Source organism: Typopeltis vanoorti, chromosome 9 (assembly GCF_054136105.1).
Source record: "Typopeltis vanoorti isolate ZY-2024b chromosome 9, IOZ_Tvanoo_1.0, whole genome shotgun sequence".
Classification (NCBI taxonomy): domain Eukaryota; kingdom Metazoa; phylum Arthropoda; class Arachnida; order Uropygi; family Thelyphonidae; genus Typopeltis; species Typopeltis vanoorti.
This window is the reverse complement of record NC_143557.1, coordinates 46,032,184-46,047,839: the sequence shown is the minus strand read 5'-3', so window position 1 is coordinate 46,047,839 and position 15,656 is coordinate 46,032,184. Positions and strand designations below refer to the sequence as shown.

General features: G+C 34.3%; 1 protein-coding gene across 3 annotated transcripts in view; it reads left to right on the top strand.

Moving 5' to 3' along the window:
• LOC150103013 (DNA-dependent protein kinase catalytic subunit-like) overlaps nucleotides 1-15,656 on the top strand; it is an 847,149-nt gene that overhangs the window by 238,895 nt on the left and 592,598 nt on the right. For all 3 annotated transcript variants that reach the window (XM_090397444.1, XM_090397443.1, XM_090397442.1), the window contains exon 20: nucleotides 9,739-9,888. In XM_090397444.1, the coding sequence (XP_090253570.1) occupies nucleotides 9,739-9,888 (150 nt within the window). The remainder of the gene's footprint in view (nucleotides 1-9,738; nucleotides 9,889-15,656) is intronic.

Sequence of the window (15,656 nt, the reverse complement as noted above, 5' to 3'; positions counted from 1 at the left end):
GCAATTTAAAGAGTCTAGTGGATAGGCGAAAGGGGGGGGGTGATATGATAGAAATATGAGTTGGTAAGGGATTGTTGTTATGAGATTAACATTGTAGAGGTTTTTCATAAAATGGTGAGAGATGGGATGTGGGGGAGGTGAATGAGAGGTCATCAGTGGAAGCTATATAAGGACTGAGTGAGAAGTAGATTTTTTGCATGGAGAATTGTGACAGATTAGAATACATTTCCTGAGGGCATGGTGTCTCCAGTGAATTCAATGTGTTTAAGACAGTATAAATGAGTTGTGTGTGTGTGTGTGTGTGTGTGTGTGTGAGTGAAAGAATGACTGCCTAGATTTTGACTCCAGGGGTATTGGGTTAATAGTAATAAAAATAATAATCATAAACACAGTTTTAAACAAAGTCAATAGGAGTTCTATAAAGTGATTAGTGCTGCTGTATTATTCTTTGAAAAAACATTTCTGTTGTGTGAGAACCCTTTGAAAATGGAAGTCAGTAAATGATAAGAATAATAGAACAAAAGTGTAAGATATATAAACACACAAAGAATAGTATGATTGGGGCATATAGAAAGAATGGAAAAAGACAGAGTACATAAGGCATATTCTGGTAATTGCACCACTTTTTTATTTTTTATTTATTTTTTTTTATTAAGCTAAGAGCACAATAAAGAAATAAAATCCAATAAGTTTCGTAAGTCATTTGACTTGCATCTTCAGGGGTAAAAGGTAAACAAAAAAAAGAGAAATGAATAGTTCATTACGTATAGTTTCTGGGAAAATTCCCATGCTACTCTTCTTAAACACTATTATTATAATTATGGCTATTATAGCCTGTTTTTGTTTAGGAGTGCCCCTTATTTGAAATACATTGGCTATTATTACTCAAAAAGGGGTATATATATTTTAGGGCATTATGGGTGAGTTTAGAAGGCAGTTGCAGTAGAATAGAGCAGAATAAAAAAAATTTTTGCACCTCTTTTATTCTGCTATAATTGCCTTCTATACTCACCCATAATGCCCTAAAATATATATACCCCTTTTTTGAGTAATAATAGCCAATGTATTTAAAATAAGGGGCACTCCTAAACAAAAACAGGCTATAATAGTTCGTACTATACAGTTGTAGCTGTCAGACTGTTTATAAAATTAAAAAATCAGAATGCAGATTCAAAGCAGTGCTAAGTTTAAACAATACTGGATGATGCCACATTCTGTTGTTCACGATCATAATGTCCGAGGTCTGACTGAGGTATATTTTTTATCAAAGCTGACTAAACTTGGTGTAGAATTAAGCCTTGGTTTTTTTGCATTGTGTTGGAATTCTAAGAATGTTTGCAGCTTCTTTAAATTTCCTTATGTAACAGTTTTTTTCTATTTTTCTATTTGTTCTCTTCTGTTTTGTACATCCTTTTGGTGTTCATTCATGCATATTTCCCCAGATCTTCCTGTCTGCCCTATGTAGCAGATGCTGCAAGAACAATAAATTTTATAAACACCTGGTTTTTTTTAAAGGTTGATGTGGAGATTTTGGGGGATATAGAAATCTTGAAATTTTTTCCAGCGGCAGAAAGGCTACTATGATGGTATGTTTGGTTAGTAATTTAGCCATCTTAACATTCGTGATATATGGAAGTGTGGTGACGTTTTTGAAATCTTATTTCTGCGGGATTCTTGTAGGAGGTGTGTGGAGAATTTTTTTGATAGTCTTGGGTTCATCACCTTTTTTTTTTTTTTTTTTTTTTTTCTCGAGGATCTGTGTTAATATTCCGATTCTTCATTTCTCTGTTTTTCTGTGCTGGAAATATAAGCTTTGTCCCTCAGGGTTTTTATTAGACCTATTTTTTGCAAAGGGTGGTGGTGTGAGGCCACATTAAGAAATCTTCCTGTGTTGGTGGGTTTTCTATATATTGAGAAAGAAAGTTTATTATCTTTTTCATTGACTTCTAATAGGATGTCAAGAAAAGGAAGTTTTCTAAGTTCTTCTTGTTCTAAAGTAAATTTTAGATTCTTATGTACATTATTCAGGTAATTTTTGAAAGCAGTAAGTTCATCTGTTGTTCCTGGCCAAATGATGAAAATGTCGTCTACATGGCATAGCCAACTTTTTGGTTTTTTATGATAATTGATTAAAGCATTATTTTCAAAATGTTCTATAAATAGGTCAGCTAAAGCCGGAGAGAGGGAAAAGCCCATAGCCAATCCTTCTTTTTGTTTTTTGAAAAGGACCTCCCAGATGAGTCTTTGACTCCATGAAGTCTTGGGGTAATAATAATAATGATAATAATTAATAAAAATAAATAAGCTAAATTATGAAGAGGTTGTTATCCTGTTACACTATACACTGCTTGGAAATAGTCAATCAGTACTCTCATGGGCAAGGCGTAATGTGCAATGTAATAAGTCACATGCTTCTAACCAGTAGAAATTGGAGAAATATGATGCTCTGAAGTCAGTGCGACTGTATGATGGTGAAATGGCTGCAAGAAGAGAACTGATGGAGTTTTAAAGAGGTGTTGCAAGCCTATCTGTTCAGCATTGACAAATTGGGCCATCCTAGGTGAACAATTAGTGATACCATACTGAGATGGAAGTGCAGAGAGCCAACTGCAGAATGCCTGGCATTGACTGGAACACAAATCTGCACAAAAACATTCAGAACCGAGACTCACAGCATGGTTTCCATGTTATGACTGCAATATGCAAGCTCAACATTACCCAAACTAACATGCAGCATTCCCACTGTACATGTTCAGTGGTGCAAAGAATCTGGGACATGGAAGCTTGGAAAACTATCTTGCAGAGCGAGGAATCATGCTATACCCTCTACTGAGCAGATGGATAGGTGGGAAGATTTCTGGTGAATGTCTCTTACCAGATTGTGTAATCCCAACTATGAAATTTGCAGGTGGCAGTGTGATGGTTTGGTCCTGGACCTCTGTTTTTGGTGCCACGAACATGAACTCTGAAAGGTATATGAACATTCTGGACAATGCAGCGCTTCCTGATTTGTGGTGTTTTTATGGAACTGACCATTGTCTCTTTCAGCAAGATAATGCACCATGTCATAAGGCTGCTGTAACTGTCTGGTTTCTGGACATGTCACCACAAATGACTGTTCTCCATAGAAGCCTGATCTCAACTCTATTGAATATTTGTGCAATCAACTTGAGTGTCGGGTGAGTCCAAGGGACATCTGCCACACAACATTTCAGGACCACGACCATAGATGGCAACACTATCAGCAAGATTTTTTTTTTCTAAATTGGTACATCTGTCATAAGTATCCATGTGAAATTGCAAGTCATTCTATCAAGTAGTTTTTTATACAGCTGTCTGAAGCAAATGTATTTTCTGTATCCCTTGAAATGAATGAAATTGGGTATCATGTGGTTATAAAATTCTTTGTAAAAGATGGTTTAATGCCAAAAGAAAAAAGAAATTCATTCAAAGTTCATAAATGTTTATGGTTACTCTTCTCCTTTGTTTTCAACAAGTAAGAAATGGGCTGCCGAGTTTAAACATTTCCGTACCAGCCTTGAAAATGATCCACATGAAGGACATCCAAAAAGTGTAACACCAGAAATCATTAATAGGGCATGATATGATAGTGGATGACCGGCGAGTCAAAGTGCATGAAATTGCTGAGACTATAGGTATTTCAAAAGAATGTGCAGAATATATTTTGCATGAAGAATTGCAAATGAAAAAGCTTTGTGCAAGATGGGTGCTGTGCTTGCTCACAGCAGATCAAAAATGCACTCGCATGAAAATCTCTGAACAGTGCTTGGAGCATTTTAACAAGAATAAAACTGATTTTGTGTTGATTTATTGCTATGGATGAGACTTGGATTCACCATTACACACCAGAATCCAAAGAGCAGTCAAAACAGTGGACAGAAGCTGGTTGATCAGTGCCAAAGAAGACAAAGTCAGTTCCATCAGCAGGAAAGGTCATGGCATTGGTGTTTTATGGTGCTAAAGGCATTTTGTTTATTAATTATCTTGAAAAGGGTAAAGCAATAACTGGGGAATATTATTGTGATCTTTTAACCAGACTAGATGAAAAAATTCATGAGAAAATACCTGGTTTGCAGAAGAAGAAAATCATCTTTTATCAGGACAATGCACCTGCCCACGAAGGTGTTTTGGCAATGGAAAAATGAAGAGATCTGCACTATGAATTGTTGGAACATCTGCCCTATTCCCCAGATTTGGCTCCCTCTGACTTCTCTCTCTTTTCCCAAAACTAAAACTCTTCCTCGCTGGTCATCTTTTTTCTTCGAATCAAGAGGTGATTGCAGCTGTAGAGAGATATTTTGCAGATCTTACTGAGGACCAATACAGTGATGGGCTAATGGTGCTGGACTAAATGTGTTAGTGTTAAGGGAGATTATGTGGAAAAATAAAAATAATTTTGAAATCATAAATTCTTTTTTTCATTGTTAGGCCAAGAACTTTTCAGACCACCCTCGTACAGACACTTGGGCAGAGCCTATGTCCTTTAAGTAGTCCACACTAGGGCAATTCGTGAATGCCAAGGAACATATATCTGCAAGCTCTCTGGTCAACTTACCTTATGAAACTTTCATAGTTTCTACATTTGCCTTTGAAATAATGCTTTATCTAATATCCACTTATGTATTACATCGCTGAACTGATCACTTTTGGCTCTTTATTTTAGTAATATTTTTAATTTGATCTTGCATAACATTTCTATGACCCTTCTAATATAATATAATCTAATATATATAATGTTCATCATATTTTAATATAAATGTACTTTCATTTTATATGGTTTTAAATGTTCAATTATGTGGTGATGTATCTAGACTATTGAGCCTTCATGCAGTTATCAGGCAATATATATATATTATCATTTTATACTTTGTTCTTTGTTAATTTATGCATAAGTTTATGCCGCTTTTTTTTATTTATCTCATTTCTGCTCTGTTGATTAATAAGTAGTTATAAACTGCCTAAGTATTACAAGTAGTGATAAAATAAATATAGTAAGAGCTTCTGTAGCTCATGAGGTAATGAAAATGCCAAATCTATGTAATATATTCCATGAGGCCTTGATCAGCCCTCATGGATTATTGTGCACAGATTTTTCATTTATGACTAAACAAACACACGTATAACCACAGTAATAAGTTTTAATAAGTAAATATTTCATCCTAAGTATCTTAGGACATCATCAGTACAGTTAATTCAAACAATACTAGGAATAACATACAGTTAAGGCGCATGATTACAATGGGATCCCAATATGCGTGAAGTAGTGTTAGAGAATTAAATTAAAAAATATATATATATATAGGAAAAAAAAAAGATTACATTAAAATAAGAAAATATATATAAAAATTATTTTACTCAACTCTGTATGACAATTTCCCATACTTTAGGAATAGCTAGAACATCATTACGGTTTGGATTTGGTCCGTGAAGTAGGGCTTCAGCACTTTCTTTATATAAACGTTCATGTTTAAAAAAGATCTATGTAGAAGTTTTGGTCTTTTCCCAATGGATCCTATGGGTTTGGTTTTCAACTCTGTGTTGTGCAAGGCCAGATTTCTGCAGTTGGATAAGACGGATATGGTCTTGATGTTCCGAAATGCGTTTATGAACAGATCTGCCTGTCTGTCCATAGTAAGACAATTTACAGGAGCATGGAACCTCATACATGCCAGGTAGCATCAGAGGTGAGAGTTTGTCTTTAGGAGAAGGTAACAAGTTATAGATCTGGTTGATTGGTTTGTAGGTAGTAGCAAGTTTATATTTCTTCATAATTTTTCAAGGACGTTCGGAGATGCCTTTGACATACGGTATGGGAATCCTATGGGCTTGTTCTTGTTGAGGTTGATGTGTGGGGAAGTGACTGATGATTTTTTGAGTTTTAAGATTATATCCATTTAGTATGTTTTTTTGATTATTTCCAATTCTTGATTTAGAGATTCTTCAGAGGAGTAGAATCTGTGTGCTCTGGTTACTAATGATTTAATGGAACCATCTTCTCTTTGGATGTGTAAATCCAGAAAGGAGATACCATGTGGAGATTCTTTTTCCTCTCACTCTCACCTCTGATGCTACCTGCCGTGTACTAGGTTCCATGCCCCTGTAAATTGTCTTACTATGGACAGAACAAGCAGATCTGTTCATAAACGCATTTCGGAACATCAAGACCATATCCGTCTTATCAAACCGCAGAAATCTGGCCTTGCACAACACGGAGTTGAAAACCTAAACCATAAGATCATTGGGAAAAGACCGAACTTCTACGTAGATCTTTATATAAACATGAACGCTTATATAAAGAAAGTGCTGAAGTCCTACTTCACAGACCAAATCTAAACTGTAATGATGTTCTTGCTATTCCTAAAGTATGGGAAATTGTGTAAAATAATTTTTATATATGTTATCTTATTTTAATGTGATCTTTTTTTTTTTTCTTCCTCCAGATATATTTTAATTTAATTCTATAACATACTACTGCATGCATATTGGAATTCTATTGTAATCATGTATCCTAACTGTATGTTATTCCTAGTATTGTTTGAATTAACTGTACTGACGATGTCCTAAGATACTTAGGATGAAACATTTACTTATTAAAACTTATTACTCTGGTTATTACGTGTGTTTGTTTAGGCATGAATTCCCCACAGGTTTCATTGTACAATAAAGATTTTTCATTTAGTTTTCATGTTGATGAGGATACATTAGAAAGAGTCCAGATAAGATTGACTAAGGTGGTAACTTGTCTTTGGAATATGGAGTGTGAAGGCAGGTTACCAGGTTAATATGAAAGAAAATTTTCATAGAATAAGAGATGGAGATAGAATAAAAGTCACTCCTGGAAACTATAAGACAGGTATGAGAAGAAAGTGAGAAGTAGGTCTTTTGCATAGAGAGTGTTGCCTTTTGGAATGCATTGTGTGACTATGTGGTAGACACAGACCCATTGAATGAATTTAAAGCGAAGTTTGAGTGCTTTGCGTGTTTGATGCTGTGCATCCCTCACGTCTTTTTCACTCCATGGGATCTGATGATAATAATATTTTGTTTCTACATTTTTTCAGAAACGTAATATGATTCAGAAGTTTTGCTTTCTTACATTTAAACTGTTCTATTTTACGTATCTTTCGTTTGACTTCCCCATCAAGTCCGTTAATGATCAATGTTATTTTCTACTAGTAAATACTTAAATAAGATAACTGAAAATTGGGGTTTGATTGGTCGGGAAAGGACACTTTCATTCTAGAAGAGCCGAACAGATTTATCAGAAAATGTCTTTAGTGTTATTATTCAAGAGGATACAGTACACAAGGTTTGCCCTAAGCCAGGTTGATTCATTATGTCTTGATTTACATTGCATTATTTCTAGCATCATAGATACTCACCTATGGTCCCATCTGGACACTATGATAAATCGTACATACAATAGAACATTCCTAAATAGCAAGAACAGCCATCGAAAAATTTAATGCCCTATATGAAAAGAGTTGTAATTCGAGAGCCACCCTTCCCGATAATAAGGTTGTTTTCAACCTTTCGGATCACAATTTAACACTTGCAGAAGTTATCATCCTAAAAAAAATGTTTCAGTTTTGCTGTCACTCCAGAGTACATACCTAAAATAGACATTATGTGTAAACGTCGAGAAGGCCCTTCACTTTTTACCTGAACTTATTGCGAATGATATTAGGTTAAAGACTGCAATTCTTCACTCATCTCGTCCTCTAAAAGAGAACATTAGCCACTTAGAAAAAAAGAGCACTGGCTAATTTAAAGAAGAACAAAGAATAATAATACTGAAGACTAACAAAGGCAATTCTACCGTCATCTTAAATACAAGAGATTATGTATCAAAAATCTCAGTTTTATTCTCCTATGCATCTACTTACTGTCAATTAGATTCTGACTCTACTTGGATGAACCATATAGAAACCAACAACCTTCTGCATAACACAAACACATGACCCACAGATCTTAAGAGGAGACTGAAATCCATGCACCATTAATGCCAGGTTTATATGGATCGCTGAAAGTACACGAGGCCGATATACCTCTTCGTCTGATTGTAGATTGTAGATGTATCCATATCTGGAACAGACATTCTAACAAGTTTAGATGTTGTGTCTTTATTTACAAATGTTCCACTGAATGAAGTTATGACGCTCATAGAAAATCTGTTGAGAGATGTAGGCCTTGCTGTGCAAAGTCCTCTATCTCCTCCATGTGCAGACTTATTCATGAAAAAGACATCTTATTCGAAAATGACATCTTATTACCTACGAATCCTAAACCATTAGTATGGTGGAGATATGTTGACGACATATTTATAATATGGAAACACAGTGTTGCAGAGCTATATGATTTTATAACTTCCATAAACTCGTTTCACCATAAAATCAAGTTCACCTATTAGAACTTGAAAATGAAGGGAAATTACCTTTTCTGGACATATTAATTACAAAACAAATGGACAAAAGCATCTTCTTAATGTGTACCGCAAGCTGACCTACACAGGTCATCACCCCATTTCACCTCATTACAGCATATTTCACAGACATTAAGCATTATACATATGCTGAAGAATGGGTTGATCTCTATTATATGAAATGAAAGAATATTAATAGAAGAATTAGATTTTATTCTCCAAATATTAACCAGCAACAGACATCTGAAAAAAATAACAAAAAGAACGCTTTTCTTTAACCCCTCTCCACAGCAAATCCAGGACACTCATTACAGGACTTCAATTTCCATTCCTTTTGCTGGTATACTTTCACAAAAAATTGCCAACCTCCTAAGGTCTCACAACATTCAGGTAGCCTTCAAGCCAATTAGGACAGTATGGAAGATGTTATGCTCACCTAAAGACAAGAATGCTTTCAATAAACATTCGTTGAGTTTAGAACATTCGTTGTTCTTGTGGCCCTGAATTACATCAGACAAACTTCAAGAAGTCTAGAAATAAAACAAAAAGAGCACATTGGAGATGTTTACAACAACAAAGAGGACAGTTCTGGTTTAGCATTCCATTTTTCCAACCCTAACCATAACATTAAATGGGATGAAAGTAATATGCCATACATAGAAGATGACTACTTCTCCTGCAACATACAAGAAGCCAAAGTAGTAATCCGCTCACAAGGCACCCTGAACAGAAATCAAGGGATGATCCTTTGTGATATCTGGAAATCACTCATAAGATCTCTCCACACATCAGAGTTTAATTTTGCAGCTAATTATAGGACACACCTGCTTACCAATGACTGACCAAGTGCTGGCATCCATGCTCCATGTATTTGTACTGTGTAACAGATCCTATGAATTTGATATTTTTCATTTTTCAGTTATGATTTGATTCGTTTGCAATCTAAGCTCATTTATTTTAAGCTGTTATTCATATTGAAACCACCAGCTAATGTGGTAAAACTATCGGTTTCTAGTTGTTTCAGATTTCTGACCAATTAAAACCCAATTTTCAGTTATCTTATTTCAGTATTTAGTGGTCGAAAATAAATCGATCATGAGCAGACTTGATGGGGAAGTCAAACAAAAGGTACGTAAACTAGAACAGTTTAAATGCAAGAAAGCAAAACTTCTGAATAATAATATTTTTTTAGTGATATGATGTGTTTATGTTTTATTATTTTTAACTTTCCCAGCTATGATAAACTTGTATAATTTCTCCTAATGGTCCAAGATATTTAATTTGCATTGCTTTAGTTTTATTTCAGTATTATTTTCGATGCTGGCAAGAGTTTATGGTGTATTTCGTGCCTTGATACTTGAAGTAATTTGCTCCAGAGCACAAGAAATTGAAAACTGCTTTTTGGAAATGAAAAATGCAAAGCTTTTGGAAATGTTGGAACACAAGTATGAGAATATTTCTCTCTCTCTCTCTCTCTCTCTCTCTCTCTCTCTCACACACACACATAAAAATTTGTTTGTTTATTTATCTATAACTCATCATTCCAATAATTTCTTCAATCTGATATTATATACCACTTAGTGGAATCTGAACAGCTGAAATGATTTTGCGTACTTGTTTGCTCGGAAAGAATCAACGGATACCCTCACAGGCAAGGTGCATTGTGCCATGTAATGAGTTACCTGTTTGTAGCCAGTATAAATTTGAAAAATATGATGCTCCCAAGTCAGTGAAACTGTGCAATGATAGTTTAAATTGAAAGAAGTATTCTGATAGGATGCCATTTTGCAGGCCAGTCTGTTTGGCAAATTGTTGAAAATTGGGCCATTCCAGGTCAACAATCAGCATTACCATACAGAGATGGTAAGGCATGTATTCAACTTCAAGTATTATCTGCAGTGGGCAGCCCACTACACTCACTGAATGTGACTATAGGGTGCTACAAAGGATAATATGTAAAAACTATCAGCCATCAGCTGACAAATTGAATGCAGAGTACAGGGCATCGACTGATATGAATCAGCACAAAACCATTGAGAACCAAGGCTCAGAACATTGGTTTCCATGGTGGAACTGCAATATTCAAGATCCACTTATTGTGGGTCGAACCAACATGCAGTGTTGTCATCTTCAGTGGTGCAAAGAGCATGCGCAGTGGGATGTTGGAAAACTGTGTTGTGGAGCAAAGAATGACACTACACCTTCTACCCAGCTGATGGATGGGTGTGATTGTTCCAGATGCCTAGTGAACATCTCTTACCAGAGTGTATATCTTCAACTATGAAATTCGGAGGTAGCGGTGTGATGGCATTGTCCTGGTTTAGCCTTGGACCTCTGTTTGTAGTTCCATAAAAGGTACCTGAACATTCTGGACAATGTAATGCTTCCTACTTCATAGCATTTCTATGGAACTGATCATTGTATCTTTCAGCAATCAACACATTGTCATCAGGCTGCTGCTGTAAATGTGTGATTTGTGGACATGAACATCACCATATTTGACTAGCCTCCACAGAGCTCTGATCTCAACCCTACTGAATATCTGTGGGATGAATTGAATGGCCCAAAATTCCCATTGATCATTATAGTACACTTATGAAAGTATGCCCCATTAGAATGCTGCAGTCATTGCAGCAAAAGGACATCCTACATCTTATTACAGTGGTACCTTGGCTGTTTGTTCCTCACATTATGGTGTCTGTTGACTTCTTTCCAAGCTGGGTATCTATTTAAGTTTTAAGAATCATATAGTGGGAAAAACGTTTATTCAGTATAACATGATTTTTTGTAATAAGAAGTTCCCTTTGCAGTCAGCTTTGTTGGCTGTTATCCTGTAGTGATATAATTAAAACAGAATGCTGTAGCTTCTGTGCTATTTTATAACAAGAAAAATGCAGAATAACTATACTATGTTTTTTCTAAAAACAATAGAAAAAAATCTACCTTAGAACTATTTTTGAGATGAAATGGTTTAATTGCTTCTGCTGTCAGGAAGGTAGTTGAACAAAGGCTTTAATGTAAATCAAGTAAAATATGACAATAGTTGGAAAGTGTAAGAATAATGAACATGAAATCTTTTAAAATCCAAAGAACAACTCGGTTCCTCTTTGAGTTTATGAATGATATAAAAATACATTAAAATTCTTTTAAAACCTAAAAATGTTTCATATAAATAGCTAAATGTGAGAGACAAAGTCAAAGACAATAAAGGAAAGTCAATCTTAGAAATTGCTGTATAAATGATTGATGAAATAAAAAAAAAAAAATATATATATATATATATATACATATGAAGATCTGAGTGATGTCATTGAGCTGAAGCCAGTGTTAAAAAAAAAGCTCTGTGGCTCCAACTAACATAGTCAGTCATCAGGTATGGTACATGTTTTGATGCTTTGTGGTGTAATTTTCATTTCCTTGTTCCTTTTATTACTTTTTTTTAGTGTCCAAATCAGTGAGTGGTTTTTGAATTAATACACATTTTATTTTTTTCAGAAATATCTGGTGATTACATTGTTCCCTACTTAATCCATTATAGAATATTTATTTTCAGCTCTAAAAATCATTAGATAAGATTTGAAGGCATCAATGAAAGAGGACTGGCTTAAGGCATTTGTGCTCTTAAGAACAAACTGCTATATATATATAATTAAAATTTTGAAAAGTCTGTTTTTTATGCAAATTAAAGTCAATTTGCATGTCTTAACATGGCAGATATAAGTCAGTGTATATTTGTCAGTTAAATATAATCATTGCTCACTTCAACAGTTCAAAACTAAATTAGGATTTCCATAGTTACAGAAGTTAGATTTGCAGCTACAGCCAAACATTTGATAAATTAAAAGAGACATAGTCATAGAGACAGCTGCAAAATTTTCTTTTGGCTCCATAGTCCTGCATTCTACAGAGTAGATGCCAACTCCTGAAATGATTTTCCTTACTTACCTATATCCACCATTTTTCCAGAATATTATAGTTGACCTTTGAACAACACAGGTTTGAACGCACAGGTCCACTTATACATGGATTTTTTTCAATACTTATACTGGAAAAATTTTCGGAGATTTGCGAGATGAACTGTGTAGCCTAGAAAAATCGAAAAAATTAAGAAAAAGTTAGATATGTCATGAATGCATAAAATATATATGAATACTAGTCTATTTTATCATTTACTACCATAAAATATACATAAATCTATTATGAAAAGTTAGAATTTATCAGAACTCATGTAGACAAACACTTACAGACCATACACAGTCGAGAGAAATGTAAACAAACAAAGATGCAGCATTAAATCGTGACTGCATAAAATTAACTTATTAATTAGTCAAATTAATCAATTAGCATAAAATTAAACATAATTATAATGATTCATTATTTGTGTCTAGGCTAGGCTACCATGAAACCATCATATTGCCACTTCTTTGTTATCAATGCATGAATCGTTTTACCTGTAAAGAAATATGAATTTCTTGTTCACATTATCTTTTCATTTTTGATGTCTGGTGTTAGTAATATATATAACATCTACAGTATCATATAAGACAATATCGATGTAGGTACTGACAAACAGATAAGTCATCATGTAAACAGATGATGTAAACTTACGGTATCGATAAATACAGTACTGGAAATATATTTTCTCTTCCTTATGATTTTCTTAATAACATTTTCTTTTCTCTAGGTGGATTTTCGACTGTGCAGGGGGTCGGCACCCTTAACCCCCATGTTATTCAAGGGTCAACTGTATATTCCATCATATATTTCATAAATCATTCATATAGCAAGGTTCTAAGATCCTAGATGCTCTCTTTTTTAGCTAGTTTTTCTAGTTATATCATATATTTTTAGGTTTTAGGTGAATTTTACTAAAGATTTTTTTATTGGTTATTTATTGAATTGCTCTTTGATATTTTAATCATTACACTTTCATTATTCTTACACTTTGCCACAATTTTGCATTTTACTTTATCTATGTTTTGCTACTATTATATAAATTTAAGACTGTTCAGCAACCTCACTGACAGTAAAAGAATGGAAGAAGCTAAAAAGAAATTGTTTTAATTCGACTAGTTTTGTGAAATATTTTAAAAATTACAAGCAAAACAATAACAGTGAACATTTCTAGTAAAGAATATTTGAAAACATTTAAACAATGGAAAATGTGTATCTGCTGTTATTATGTTTGCTGCTGGGCTGTATATTGGTGGTAGGTACAAGTGTGTTGTGATGGATTAAAGAGGACTAGACTTCATGTAAAATCATCCCATGTTTTTTGTTACACTGTGGAGGATACTTCATCATTTCCACTGATTCTTTGAATTCTCTTGAGTAAAAGCAAACTGGCTGATCTGGGGAGATATGGTGATCAGAACACATCAAGGATGTTGAGAATGGGGGAAAAAAAAAAAAAAACAGTGTTGGCAGCACATGCAACAAATACAAAACATTTAGTAGAATGGCAAAAAACTGAAATGCTCCACATTGATTAGTGCTTTTACTCAAGAATCAGTTGAAATTATGGAGTATCCTCTACAGTGTTACAAAAAACAAGAGGTGATTTTACATCCTATCTAGTCGTCCTTAATCCATCACAACACACTTCTAACTACCAACAGTAAACAGCAAACCAGCAGCAAGCATAAAGTCAATGCATGCTTTTCATTGTTCAAATATTTTAAAATATTCTTCACTAGAAACAAATTACAAAGTAAGTAATAACCACAGTAATTAACTTTAATAAAATGAAAATACAGATATTTCATACTGAAAATAACAGTACATCATCAGTGCATAGAAACAAGCAAATTAAAGAAATGGGAATACAAGGTACATACAACAATCGTTTAACAATTAAAAACTGTTGCCACATGCCAGAAATTAATAAATAATATTAAAACTATTTTTGATGGTTACATAAAATGATAATCTCCTGAACTTTTGGCAGAGAGAGACAATCATTTCGATTCAGATTTGACCAATGTAAAAGAGTTTTGCAACGTTCTTTGAAAAGGCATTCATATTTAAAACTGCTTCTATGGGAAAGGCAAGCTTCATCACACCAGATACTGTATTTAGTGTCAATACTATGTTGTGCCAAACCAGACTTTTGAAGTTATGCAATGTTAATATTGATGTTCTTTAATTCTTTTTGTCCTCAAAACAGCTTGTCTGCCCAAAGTATGTCAGATTGCATTCACAAAGTATCTGGTAAATGCCAGCTAATGATAGAGGTGAGAGCTTTTCTTTTGTTGATGGCAACAGATGAGAAATTTTGTTAATCGAAAAATATGTGGGAATGAGGTGATTCTTCTTCATAATTCTACCAATAGGTTGAGAGAAACCAGAAATATAAGTGATTGGAACCCTGCAATCTGTTGAAGAATCTTAAGGCGTTGGAACATAGGAATCAATTATCTGCTGGATTTGATTATGATTGTACCATTAAATTTCATTACAGTTTTGATAGTGAGAAGTTCTTGTTGTAAGCTTGATGGAGAGGAGCACAAATGTAAGTCTTTAGATATGTTAAAGATACCAAACAATTTTATAAACTTGGTTTTAATCCTTTTCCCAAGTTAGCAAACAACCAGGTAAATCAAGTTTGCACCTGAGATATTTATTTTCAGATCTGAGGCAACTCATGGTGAAGGTGGAGTAAGCTCTGATCACTTTCCTTAGTATCTCCCATAATGTGAAGGACATCTCCTTGCAGACATGTATGATGCTATGCATTAAGGGAAGTGCCACTATCCAGACCAATTTCAGCCTTTATTTAGGTCTCATCAGTGGGAGCCAGACCCTGAGATGCCAAGGTTGAAGTAATGCAAAACTTATAAATTTGACCTATACAAGTTCCACAAGGTGTTTGACCTTATTAAATAAAAATATCAGAATGAGAGAAAGATGTAGAAAGTTTTTTACCTTGTGTATACTTGGGTATGGGAGATACTAAGGAAAGAAGTCAGAGCTTACTCCACCTTTACCATGAGTTGCCTCAGACCTGAAAATGCTTCAGGTGCAAACTTAACTTACCTGCTTGTTTACTTACTTGGGGAAAAAAAAATTAAAACCAAGTTTATAAAATTGCTTGGTATCTTTAACGTACCCAACGTAAAAAAACTTTCTACATAATTAAAGACTTTTGATAACAGCAATTTTTTGAGAGGCGTGATGAGCAGATTTTTGATGAATGTATCTTCCAATAAAAGAA